Raw genomic sequence first — 13,292 nt, 5'->3', positions numbered from 1 at the left:
GAAATAAATGACAATCTTTTATTCATAAAAACTTTTTTCAGCAACAATTAAATGCATTACAATTATTAAGTCCACTTTCGCTCGGTAGGTACTTCTTCTTGATCACAGATTTAGAAAATCTTGCAGTTCTATACGAGTCCTGATTTTTTCGGACCACGTGCCCTCGTACTGGTTGAGCTTTTTGGAGTTCCGTAGGAAGACAAACGTCGGAACGCGTTGGATATTGTATTCCTTGTAGAGCTCTTTGGTTTTGGTATGGTCATCGATCTGCGGAATAAGTTAAGACATTTTTTAAATCCAGACGATTTCGTAACATTTATACCTATCCTAAAATATTTATCCGTTTTTTTAGTTCGGCCTCTCCAGATGGTTTTAATATTTGAGGTTTTCTAGTTTCCTCAAAATTTGTTTGATTAAATACAAATTAAATTTGTTTTTATCTACATCCATATCATAACCTCCCTATAACGAAACGATAAGCTAACGGCCTATATTAAGAAACCTGTGTCTGTGGTGGCTACGTGAAGTTAACTTTATATTATCGATAACTGATACTTTAATTACATTCAACTTTAGAACATGTTTGAGCAACAAAGCAATTTCATTTGACCACTATTCTAATACAAGTCGAGATGACGTTTTATTCGAACTGAAGTGTTAGTTGAAAAAAATTCGCATGTAAAGCCAACCACTGAATAACAGTCTGCCGGACGATATCGGCCGGTCAGTTGTTCGGAACAGTCAAATTCTTGTTCTAACTGACAGGCCGATATCGTCCGGCGGCCTGTTAGTCAGTGTTCGGCTTTACTTAATATCGAACGATATGGCAGTCTGCCCCCGACGCTAGTGTGTCTAAAGGGGCCCACTGATTAACAGTCCGCCGGACGATATGGGCCTGTCAGTTAGAACAAAAAATGAACAGGCCGATACCGAATAAATAAACTACGGATGGGTGACATGCGGGAAGACGGTTCCATTTGCCGCCATTTGGGACTTTCGAATGATCCACGAAATATGGCGGATTGTGCTCCATACGTTTTTTTGGATTTTTTGCATTCTGCTGTTTATTGTATAATTTTGATAGGATATTATGCAATGAATGGCAAACATGACGGTGAATCCGTTGACGGATTCAGTTAATGATGAATTCTTCTGGAAATACGAATAACCAATTCTTTGGACATCATTCGCCGGTTCGTGGTCTCGGGCGTCGTACTAAACACTACTAATCAATATGCAAACAGGACCTAAGGCAATGTACACGCTCATAGGGGCCTTATAAGATAAAAATAAATTATTAATTATTTCCGAAATGGAGTTAATTAGAAAACCGTTGTCTTTTGTAGAAAGTTACTTAATGTAAGCTCAGGACATTTAAGTAAGGACAGGAAATTAACGGAAATAAAAAAAAAACACGGGGAATAGAACCACCAACCTTTAAAAACATGACAGTGCCATAGTATTCGTCCGCCATGGCTTCAATCTTGGGAGCGATTTTCTTACATTTAGAACACCACTTAGCCATGAACGCGAGGATCACCAGCTTGTTGCCGGCCGTGGCCATCGTTTCATTCAGGTGTTGAGGGCTGGTTATGTCGATTATATGGCTCCTGGAATAGAACGAGAAAAATTCAGAACCACCCCCACATTAGCGTCTCCCGAGCGTCGGCGTCTAGTCAACTATATGGCTGCTGCTCGACGCAGCGTAGGCAACTGCGCTGCGACGCCATTTTCCATAACGCTGACTAGACACCGCCGCTCAAAAGACGGTGGGGTGGCCCTAAGGAGTATGGTCCGCCGCCAAGTTATACGTGAAGTATGGCGCGGTGGGCTAGTATATATATTGTCACTGCCAAGAGTGACCAAGTGAAGACTTAGTGTGGTCGGATTCATCAGCTTTCAACCTGAGATCAACCATAGGTTCAAAGCCTAGGCCGTATATAACATTGATTCTTTCGGAACTTTCTTTGAAGAAAGTATGTGTCCGTCTGCTATATATTCTGTGGGCCAATTAATCGTGACAGATTTTAATCACGCATTCCTGAGGTGGATAATGAGCAAAGAATGTCATATGAGTATTTGCCAATTTCGCAAAAAAAAAAAATTTTTTCGCCGAAAAATAAATTTGCTTAAAATGTACTTTTACACCTTGGTAAAGAAGAACATTATTACGAAAATTTTTCACTATGTTAAAACAGAAACAAATTTTCACTAAAAATTATATTATCTCTAACACAAGGTCGATTTCAGGAAACTTTGTATGACATTTTAGTCTCTAAATGCGGCCAAGAATACACCTTTAAAATCTGTCGGGTTTAATTGGCCCACGGTGTATAGGTATTGCCCTCGCAATATTCGACTGATACCAACTTGCGAATTAAAAACTTCCTGTAGGTACATTTTTGGCTCGGTGAGTAACGACGCTACCGACGCTATAGTGCGTGTCATCCACGATGACGCGCAGATTTGTCAAATGTAACCTTTAATTAGATGACAATACGAGTCAAGGCACGCGTCTTCTTGAATGACACGGTCTATATAAACCGTCAATGTTTACTTTTAAAAAAGCAATATACTGTAGATACAGTGAATTGTCCGTGTCAGGCGACTGTGGGGAAATAGGGGCCTAAGCATATGATGTAATATGACATGATGTGATAAGTAAGATATGATATAACGTTCGTACAATGGTGCTTGTGTGGTGGTTGTCGTCGAAGTGTAGTCGCCAGTTAGCACAGCCTCCAATATGTCCTGCAACGGAGAAAAATTTTTTTTATCAGAAAAGTAATTAATGAGAACTGTCAATATCTACCTGTATAGTATCTACCACCGTGTAGTATATCTACCACCCTGGCTGGGTTACCTATACCTACTCTTTCAAATATGAATATATGTATTTCTACAGTACAGTTCAAAAGTACAGTCTAATTGTTCCAATAGATATATATATCATATCTTGTTAAGTTGTAACACGGCAAACCTGCATGGTGCCTCCACCGTGCGAACTGGCAATATGCCCTTTTCGCTCGTCTATTTTTTCTCTTGGAATTTTGTTGCGAATTTTTATTTTATTTATTTAATGTGACTTAGTGCTTATGCCATGCCATGTGATACCATAAGAAATGTTTTACTACTACCCAAAACTAAGCAAGAAATAAATGAATACTAAATACTCTCTTGCTTCTTCTCTTAGTCTTGAGAAACACGACTGCCGCTGCTTATTTACCTGATTTTATTGCTGCTTAAAACGATTTCTTGATTTCTTGATTTATGTTAACTTAATATAAGTATTTATTTATTTATAATATGTATATCAACCAATTACGAAACTTTTGTATAAACCAAATGCTGATGGGGCAAAGTAACATGTTACATGTGCAATTTACTTGTACAGTTATTACTTTAAATGCTAACAGTGGGTACTCATATCTAAACATTTTCGAGAACCCACCGCAAGTTGTTTGACGCTGGTCCCAGTGCGCACCAAGAGTTTCTTCTTATTTTGCATAAAGATAAATGTCGGTACTGTGTGTATGCCAAATATCTCATATATGTCATCATGGTCTTCCTTGATCTAGAAAGAAGGTAACAAAGTAATAAGACAATGAACTGAATCACACCTTATCATGCATATTCACTTATGGGTTATCACTAAATCATAGCCCGCAAATAATTGAAACAAAGAACCCAAGTTTGGCTGAGGATCGCTTCGTCCACAATCCTATTTCGTCACCTTTTTAAATAGCCCAGAATGCCATGCCGTCAGCATGTAATTCCTAAATCGTCACCTACCTAACTCGTCCACATTAGGTACTATTTTGACTACAGTCCCATCGTCTACATTACCAGCCATTATTCTGGCTGCCTTTTATAAATAAGACAACATCGGCACTTATCATTTACTTTTAAATTGCTTTTGTCTATCTGAAAAGTTTTATTGGCCTATCATTTTGACCTCTGTCCATGTAGGAATGTCGATGACTTAGAACTGTGGACAAGATAGGAAAGTGACGATATAGGAATGTTGGCGAATCTGAACAGTGGACCACATGACAATAATGTCAATTTAAGAAGGTGACGCGGTGTAGCAGTTTCTTTTTTCGGTTTCAGCAGGTACGCTCGGTTCGGTATCGTGTTTTGACCGCAGGTTCGGTTTCAGCCAAAACTACAGCAAAATCAGACTTGATTTCAGTTTCAAATTTCGGACACTTCTTTCTGTGTCACGGCGCTGCATCTGCAACCGGATGGGTCTCAGTCTGAAGACCGCCTATCTAGGTAACCTCGGTGATCATGTGAGTGGGGCTGCGTTCTACGATTAGCAGCAGAGAGCGTACCTTGCTGTAGGGTGTCGGGAGAATCGATTCCGGGCCCATCGTCCCCGTGTGAACTGTGGCTTTCATAAAAACTTGTGGGGATTAAACAACTTATATTGCATAAATGAAAAATCTAAAGTTGTAATACCGACCCTAAGGAATGAGGTCGTCTTAGCATACTTCTTAGCAAGCTCCTGTACTTCTGGTATCATCATGTAGCTGTGAGGGCAGTAGCTAGGTAGAAACGCTAGCACCACCAGCTTATCCTTCGCTTCTGTGAGCCGCCCTTTCATGTCGTCGTGACATTCGACGTCATATAATACGCCCCTGCAACATAGATTGACTTAAAAATTACATACCTTCGAAGATTTGAGCGAGACATTGAATGCAATGTCCACCAGCAATGACCAGCAATGGCTGGTCCCGGAGAAAGACTGGCGAAGGTATACGTAAATGTTTGGGTCAAAAACGACCGGGAATTCCGGTGTCTTTCCTGTTGGACATTACAAAAGTTACCGGTTCGGATACATTTTTCAAAGACTTTCATCATACTTCATAAAAAAGGTAGAAATGTCTATGTCGCAGTCAAATTGTTCTTACAATTTGGCCGAAGGAAAATTGTAAAAAGTCCGCATTCTGTAAAATACCTTATGAGTACACAGTTACAGCTCCGTTTGCAATTTGCTGCGGCATTTTGGTCGAATTAGTTCTTTAATTTACCACGCGTGGCGCTGCATATCAAAACGATGAAAAACGCTGGGGTGTCCATCAAAGCTGGAGTTTGTCGTACTTATTAGGGGCGTGGGGGCGGGGGAGGCTTTTAGATATCGGTGGCTCCGCCGCTGCGGAGAGCAGCCCCTTGCCTCCCTCGTTCCCGCGCTCCGTCACTGCGGGCGAGAGCTGCTCTCCCTCCGCGCCTCCGGTTTCGCAATTGCTCTTTAGGAGTAGGACAGACAAGACAACGTGGATAGTGGGGTGGTCTGATTCGGTTTTGGGTGAGCTTGAGATTTTGGTGGCCGTAAGGATGGTGGTGTAGTATAAAAGTTAATATAAATTGATAAAACAGCAAACCCTCTGACAACCATCACGTTTACGTTGACACTACGCACTAACAATTTGCATTCGGCAATTTCCATGCCACCGGGGGTTTGGTTAGAAACAGACTCCCGCTTGTAAATATTACGTCTGCCACCATCATATTGGTTAGAAAATATAAGGAAATGACTTACCCTGTGTCCAAATTCTGTATCGTAATGAGACTGTTAAGTAGTTGATCTTCTGCCTTCACCGACTCTATTACACTCTGAAAACGAGCAAATATTCAGAATTAGGTAATAATTAATACAAAAAGATGATGTATAATATCTAAGTGTGTCCTAGACGTATTACGATAAAAATTAATTTTTGTCCTTTCATACTTATATCTGACGATTTATAACATTATATCGTTGCAATAAGGTATAAGATCGGTTAGTACATACCACAATATCATCGATGTTGCCTGCGCGCCTGCTCAGCTGCTCGGCCTTCCTGACGAAGACGAACGCCGGCACCGACTTCACGTTGTACTCGATAAAAATGTCATCGTGGTCTTCATACACCTGGGTAAAATAATTATTCTGTTAGTAAGATATCTCATAATGTGTCCGGTGTGTCTCAATCGCATGTGTGCTCGGCAATCTCTACACAGCATTTTTGCTACATACCAGGAGGCAAATTGAACCTACATTTTGAAATATAACAAATATCATACATCCACGCGTTTCGCACGCGTCAATATATGTACAAGATGCACATGAGATGCACACGTAAATGATAATAAAATTATATTATTTAGATATCAAAATGTATAGTCCAATCGGCCTCCGGGAAACCCAGGGGTTACGAGTGCGGACGATAATTGTTGCTATGTGCTGCGCCGTAGCAGCTGTAACGTTGTTTGAAGTTGCAACGATATCATGGTCGCATTTTTATCACCTGTCATGTCATGCGTCACTTTCCCACTAACATACATGTTAGAACGTGACAGGCATGGTGACAAATGATAAAGAGCCGACCATCTTAGCCCTACTGCGGTGTCATCATGGTTCCATTTTTGTCGCCTGTCACTATGCCCCTCACTTTCGCACTTACATACTGGTTAGAACGACGATGGTGACAAATGGCGGACCAAGATAGTGTGACAATGACAATGTCATCGTTTATGTCAATTTTATATGAAAATATGACGTTCCTTTATAAGCAGAGATCGGACAAATTAGCGTCATTGCTCGCAATAATGTGGACATAACTCCAAAATTGATTAAAAAAATAATCTTTTTTTTTCAATTCGAACTGTTTTATGTTTATTTCTGTACATTTAATGGATGTATTTATTAATCAAGTAACATAGTATATAACTAAAAAACGAACAAAATAAATAAACTAATTATTAATATTAAAACTAAAATATAATGGAACTTAAAATAAACTTATAAATAAAAAATGCTCCCCAGGTCACCTTCGTGCAGGGATCGGAACCGGTTTATTGCAAAAACATCGAAATGACCATATATTTTGGTTTATTTTATACTCTAAATGTAGGACTCAGTTGTGTTTTCAGATAACGACTTCGTATTATTAGATTGCTTAATTAGAAATGAAGTAATTAACAAAGAACGAAAAAATACCGTTTTCGTTCCCATACAAAAAATACCGGTTTCCGATCCCTGCCTTCGTGCATTATGGTACCCAGAAGGCTGGCAGCGTTTATTTAATTTCTTACCTAAGATTTAATTTCGATTCTTTCTTTTCTAGTCAATAAATAATACAAAGATTTCTTATAATGTAGATTTATAAAAGAAAATAATCAGTAATTTTTCTAAATTTTCTGATAATTAAATGATTAATTTTTTAATCACTTTTGAGTCATATCCACATTATTGCGAGCAATGACGCTAATTTGTCCGATCTCTGTTTATAAGGAAACTCCTTCACTTTAATCTGTTCAAATAGGTGCAAAATTAGCTTAAAGACCAAGATCCCAGAGCCACCAGGCCTTACTTATTTTCCCATGCATAACATTAATGGGATAATATAGTGTTAGTAAGTATGTACTTTTAATGTCTGCATAATTGTTATATTTAGTTGCCCTGACAGTTGCGTTTCGTTCGCTACGGATCGTTGACAATTGACACGTTGGGCACCCTGAATACATGGGCGCCGGCAGCAGGGTGCAAGGGGGTGCACTTGCACCCCCCTGGCAGATAAGAAAATATATAAAAAAAAATACATGTTTTTTTATGCGTCTGCACCAGCATTAGAGTTAGACCAATATACCTAAATCTGCAATGATTTTGATAGCATAACTCGGAACTATATTACTCAAGAAAAATAAATTTCTGCATCAATTCTTCTATTCCATTTATTATGCACCTCCCTGAAAGTAATCGTGGCGGCGCCCATGCCTGAATAGAAAATTATGTACCTCTCTGGTTGGGTTACGTAAGAACATCTTACTCTTAAAAATACGACGAAGTGAGAATACTGCAGCGCCAGTTTCTCGAACTGCGGAGTGATCTTCACGCTGTGTGGGCAAGCTCTTGGCAGGAACCCGATCACCACCAGCTTGTCACCAGCATCTTTTAGTTTAGCGTGCAGGTCTACCAGGCTTTCCACGTTAATTACTTTGATTCTGAAAGGAAAATTGAAAGCTGGGGTTGTTTTTTTTTAATTTGTGTGATGTACTAAATGGATAGAGGGACGGGTAGTGCTTCTCGCTAGCGAGGTGCTGTTACGCCAGTCCTGTGCAGCTGAATTAGGTCTACAGAAATGGGCACAGGCAATAATTTTTCCAACAAAACGTTTTGAATTAATCCGGCTTTTTATGACATTTTCAACGTTTGAAAAATAAAAAGTAAACCAGCTTCTGGGCAGGAAAATGCTAATAGTTCAAACCAGTGGTTATCTTTTTAGTGATATGTAAGGGACCACTAAACAAAAAAAATTTTTTATCACACTTGCTCGAGAAAGATGTCATGCAGGTATTCTGAAGGACAAAGGCATTTATTGTGCCCCCGGGAGTAATGGATTGTGAAAAAAGTTGTTTTTTAATTGCGTCAATAATTCATACGAACCAAGTAGGTATAAATTAGTTTTACTTTTAAAATACTGACGTTTATAATTTATTTTTACTGTCTATGTAAAAATAATTATTAATTCGATTAATTTAATAGCCGTTTGAAATATTTATACCCAATTTTCAATTGTGGCTGAATGTCAGATAGGTCATATCCGGCATTCAGTCACAATTGAAAATGCCAGCCCGCGGCTGTCGTGCACCTCGTTTGCAAAATTTCGCTTACCCCCCTCGTTGCACAATGTACTATTTCCCAAGGTCCACTAACTGTGACGAATAAAGTGAATAAATAGTTTTGTTATTAGTTATCATACCTACCTGTGTGCATACGTGGGTAAAACTGAAAGTTTCTGGAATGAGCCATTTAGAGATCACGCAGTGAAAATATTTATTCGTTGAAAGATACAATTGTTCGGTGATGATTTGTATTTTAGGAATGCTGTTTGAAAATTATATATCAGGGATTTTGTAAGAATTTTTATTTTTTATTTAAAATTCCAGGACCTTTCAGTATGACCTAAGTAATAACATTAATAGATTAATAAAAAACTTACGGTCTGAGGATAAGCTGAGCCACGGCATAAGAAATTAGGACCATTAGTAAAACTTCTCGCTTCATTTTAACAACAGTACGTTTACAAGTTTATATTGAAACACCGATGAACACTATAATAAAAGGATTTATTTCATTTACTTGACTTTAACCTACCACTGATAACATTTTTAGCAACCAGGAACTATTTGACTAGCGTCCGAAATCAATACTCCAAATCACACCACCGATGTTATGAAAGATCTCGACTGGTATGAGATTCGTTTCAATTCTTGTCGTATAGTTTATGTCAACATCAGAAACATGAGAGGGAACCGTGGGATCCTTTAGTCTTGCGTGTTAAAAGAGTTTTATCCCACACGCATTGTAAGTGGTTTTTTTTTGTCGTACTTAGGTACTTAATGAGTACACTTGATATTTATAAAAAAACAAGCATTTTATTTACAATAACAATATACATCATTGATTATACAATAGATGCGCTGGTGGCCTGTAAGAGCGTGCGACTTGCAATTTCGGAAGTTATGTACGAAATGGCGCCGGCGGAGCCAAGGATGTCGGTGGCATTTTCCTCGTAGTACTTATTATCGCCATACTGATAGTTTGAGTTAGTTATTTTATGTTGTCCGTGCGGAAAGCGTCAACTTTCGGCACGATGCGCTGCACGAAGTTGCCAATTTCCGGCTCCGTCGAACAGAAATATGGTATATACACATACACACCTCAGCCAGTAAATAAGAAAGCATAAGCTTATCTTACTTTACTGCCCTAGGTATAACAAGAACGCAAAGTTCGTTAATTTTGAGCCCCTATAGTAGAGGGAAATACTTTGTAATAGAAACGAGCTAAATAAGTATATGGATTCCTATTCAGCGGCGTAGAAATCAAACTCGGAGATCCATATAAACTTTATAATAATTAAAAGATATTTACAAGCGTGCAAAGTACGGAAAGAGTTTAGGCGACAGAAAGAAGCTAAATAGAATATTATAATCGCGTAGCGCGCGTAAGCAGAGGCTAGCGATAAGGCGGAGAAAAGCGGCGTGCGTTTAGTGCGAATCTCTGGGAGCCTCTGTCCGAGCGCGGGCGATGCACTGAGCTCCGGCCGGCCGCGCCGCGGTGGGGGCGTGACGTCACAGCCAGGGACCGCCAGGCTGCGGGCCGCTCCCGCCGTCGCCTGACTTCGGGCCCGCTGGAGCAGTAATTAGTGTGGAGTTTATGGTCACCACACCACCCCCCTTGGAGATTTATGGACCTGCGACATAAAAATCAGGAAAAGTTACTTTTCTGCCCGAGCGTGTTGTCCTGACGACTTGAGACGGGCAGACTTGGGATTGAGATGAGTTGTCGTCACTCAACACATAAGCTGGTTTGACTCTGTCGATCGAAACTGTCACTGGTCCTCTTTGTAGCTCTAGAGTAACAGTTTTATCGGTTCGCTTCAAGACTTTCAATGGGCCTGTGTACGGAGCTTCCAAGGACCCTCTAAGATGGCCTTTTCTTAAAAATACATGGCTTGAGGTTTTAAGGTCTTTATGGACAAAAACTGACTTCGTACCATGCCTTGAAACAGGAGCAGGTCTGATTTTAGCTATGTGCTGTCTCAACTGGGAAACAAAGTCTACTGGCTGGACCTTATTCATAGAATGTGGTTCTAAAAACTCACCAGGGATCCTCAGAGGCTCACCATAGACCATTTCTGCCACTGAGCAGTGTAAATCTTCCTTCCACGCCGTTCGTAGGCCCAAAAGTACGATGGGTAGCACGTCCGTCCATCGTATCTCATTGTGGGCCATTATAGCGGCCTTCAAGGATCGATGTAGCCTCTCGATCATACCGTTGGCAGCTGGGTGGTACGCCGTGGTGCGTTGAAGTTGGATGCCGCACAACTTGGAGAGTTCTTTAAATAGATGGGACTCGAACTGCCGGCCTTGGTCAGTGGTCACGATCTGTGGACAACCAAACCTTGAAATCCATGTATCGCAAAATGCCTTAGCTACCGTCTCAGCGCTGATATTTTGCAGCGGTACGACTTCCGGCCAGCGTGTAAATCGGTCTATAGCAGTTAAACAGTATCGGTTGTCGCACGAAGATGGTAGGGGTCCCACGAGGTCTATGTGAACATGAGAAAACCTGGAACCTGACAGTTCGAAATTTCCTAGGGGAGCAGAAGTGTGTCTCTGAACTTTCGCGCGTTGGCATGACTCGCAGCTCTGAACCCAGTTTCGCAAGTCCTTGCGTACGGAGGGCCAGACGAATCTGTCTGTTACCAGTTTGGTCGTAGTTCTCGCGCCTGGGTGACTCATTCCGTGGACGGACTGGAACACTTGATGACGTAGTTCCTTTGTGATGAACGGTCGTGGCTTCGACTGAGAGACATCGCAAGTAATGGAAATATTCATACCTTGCATTGGTACAAGCTTTAGCTTTAGTGAAGAACCACTGGACATAAGGTTCTGCAACTCGGCATCGTTTTTCTGCAGGCGTGCTAATTCCTCCAGGTCTATAGATGTTGAAATGGCTTCAATCCTAGAGAGGGCATCGGCAGTCAGGTTATCCTTTCCTGAAATATGCCGAATGTCTGTTGTAAATTGAGAAATTAGGTCGAGGTAGTTGAACTGACGAGGAGAACAGGTACGGTCCTTTTGCGTGAACGCGAACGTAATCGGTTTGTGGTCTGTATAGATTACGAAATGTCGTCCCTCGATCATGTGGCGGAAGTGTTTTATGCTCTCATATATCGCTAACAGTTCACGGTCATAAGCGCTGTACTGTTTCTGTGCATTGTTAAATTTTTTTGAAAAGAACGCCAGAGGTTGCGACTGTCCATCTATTAATTGTTCTATCACCGATCCTATGGCTGTATTGGAAGCATCTGTTACTAGAGCTAGCGGAGCATCTTGGACAGGATGAGACAGTAAAGTAGCTTTTGATAAACTGGACTTACATCTATCAAAGGCGTTCAGAAGCTGTGGGGTCCAGGTCAGGACCTTAGAGTCCTTGACGTGAGAACCAGCCAACATGCCGTGTAGAGCTGCCTGTTCTTCTGCAGCCTTGGGTAAGAAACGCCTATAAAAATTGAGCATTCCGAGAAATCTTCTCAAACCTTTTGCTGTTTCAGGTGCCGTGAACTGTTGGATGGCTGTGACTTTCGATTCCGGCGGACGTGCACCTTCTGCTGATATGCAATACCCTAGGAAAGTGACTTCACTTACACCAAAACTGCATTTGGCCTCGTTCAATAGAATGCCATACTCGCTCAGGCGCTGAAACAGCTGCTTCAGATGCTCTAGGTGTTGCTCGTGGGTCTGGGAAAAAATCAAAATATCATCGATATAGGAAAAACAGAAGTCTAGGCCCCGTAGAACTTCATCCATGAAGCGTTGGAATGATTGAGCCGCATTCCTGAGCCCAAATGACATGTACGGAAATTCGAACAATCCGAATGGCGTCGTAATGGCGGATTTGGGAATATCTTCAGGATACACTGGGATTTGGTTGTAAGCCTTCACCAGATCCAGTGTCGAGAATATTTTACAACCAGATAGTCTGAGCGAGAAGTCTTCTATGTGTCTGATAGGGTACCTGTCAGGTACCGTGCGTGCGTTCAAAGCACGGTAGTCGCCGCAGGGCCTCCAGGAGTCCCCTTTCTTTGGTGCCAGGTGCAATGCAGATGCCCAAGGAGAATCTGAGCGTCTAGCTGTTCCGTCTCGAAGCATCTCGTCAAATTGGTCTTTTGCTACCTTCAAACGGTCGGGTGCTAATCGCCGAGGTCTGCAGAAGACAGGTGGTCCAGCTGTAGTGCGTATATAATGGACAGTCGAATGCTTTACCTCTCTCATGATGCCGGATGGCTTGATGAGGTCCGGGTACTGGGCCAGAAGTTTGTGATACTCTGTGTTACCCGAAATAGCTTTGATGCCCGGCGGCTGGCACGTCTTGACTACGCCGGTGCTTGACAATAAGGTCAAGCTGTCCAATAAGCGTCTGTTTCTGCAATCAACAAGCAACCCGTAAAATGAAAGAAAATCAGCGCCAATGATCGGCCTATCTACGTCAGCCACCACGAAATTCCAGGCGAAGTCGCGTCGCAGGCCTAATTCTGGATGCAGCTTTATTATCCCGTAAGTTTTAATAACTGTGCCATTTGCAGCTGTCAGGCTGTAACCGGTTGGCCTTCTGTTGTCCCGGGCGAATCTACGTGGCAAAACGCAAAGGTCTGAGCCAGTATCTATTAAGAATTGCACCTTAGTATTTTTGTCAGTAACAAATAAGCGGCTGGTAGATTTAAGACAGTCATTTGCCGCCT

The 13,292-nt window shown here is 41.3% G+C and overlaps 1 protein-coding gene across 1 annotated transcript; it reads right to left on the bottom strand.

Moving 5' to 3' along the window:
* Nucleotides 1–9,068, bottom strand: LOC133530947 (protein disulfide-isomerase A5-like). Its single transcript, XM_061869004.1, has 9 exons — nucleotides 8,985–9,068; nucleotides 7,812–7,986; nucleotides 5,795–5,914; nucleotides 5,543–5,616; nucleotides 4,466–4,640; nucleotides 3,452–3,574; nucleotides 2,687–2,751; nucleotides 1,436–1,610; nucleotides 1–267 (listed from the first exon to the last, which is right to left on the bottom strand). Exons 1-9 carry the CDS (start codon nucleotides 9,047–9,049, stop codon nucleotides 103–105), a joined length of 1,137 nt encoding a protein of 378 aa, XP_061724988.1. The 5' UTR covers nucleotides 9,050–9,068; the 3' UTR covers nucleotides 1–102.
* Between the last annotated feature and the right edge of the window lie 4,224 nt (nucleotides 9,069–13,292).

The sequence above is a fragment of the Cydia pomonella genome, chromosome 24, assembly GCF_033807575.1.
Source record: "Cydia pomonella isolate Wapato2018A chromosome 24, ilCydPomo1, whole genome shotgun sequence".
NCBI lineage: Eukaryota > Metazoa > Arthropoda > Insecta > Lepidoptera > Tortricidae > Cydia > Cydia pomonella.
Note: the sequence above shows the minus strand (reverse complement) of the source record. Positions and strands in the feature narration are given on the sequence as shown.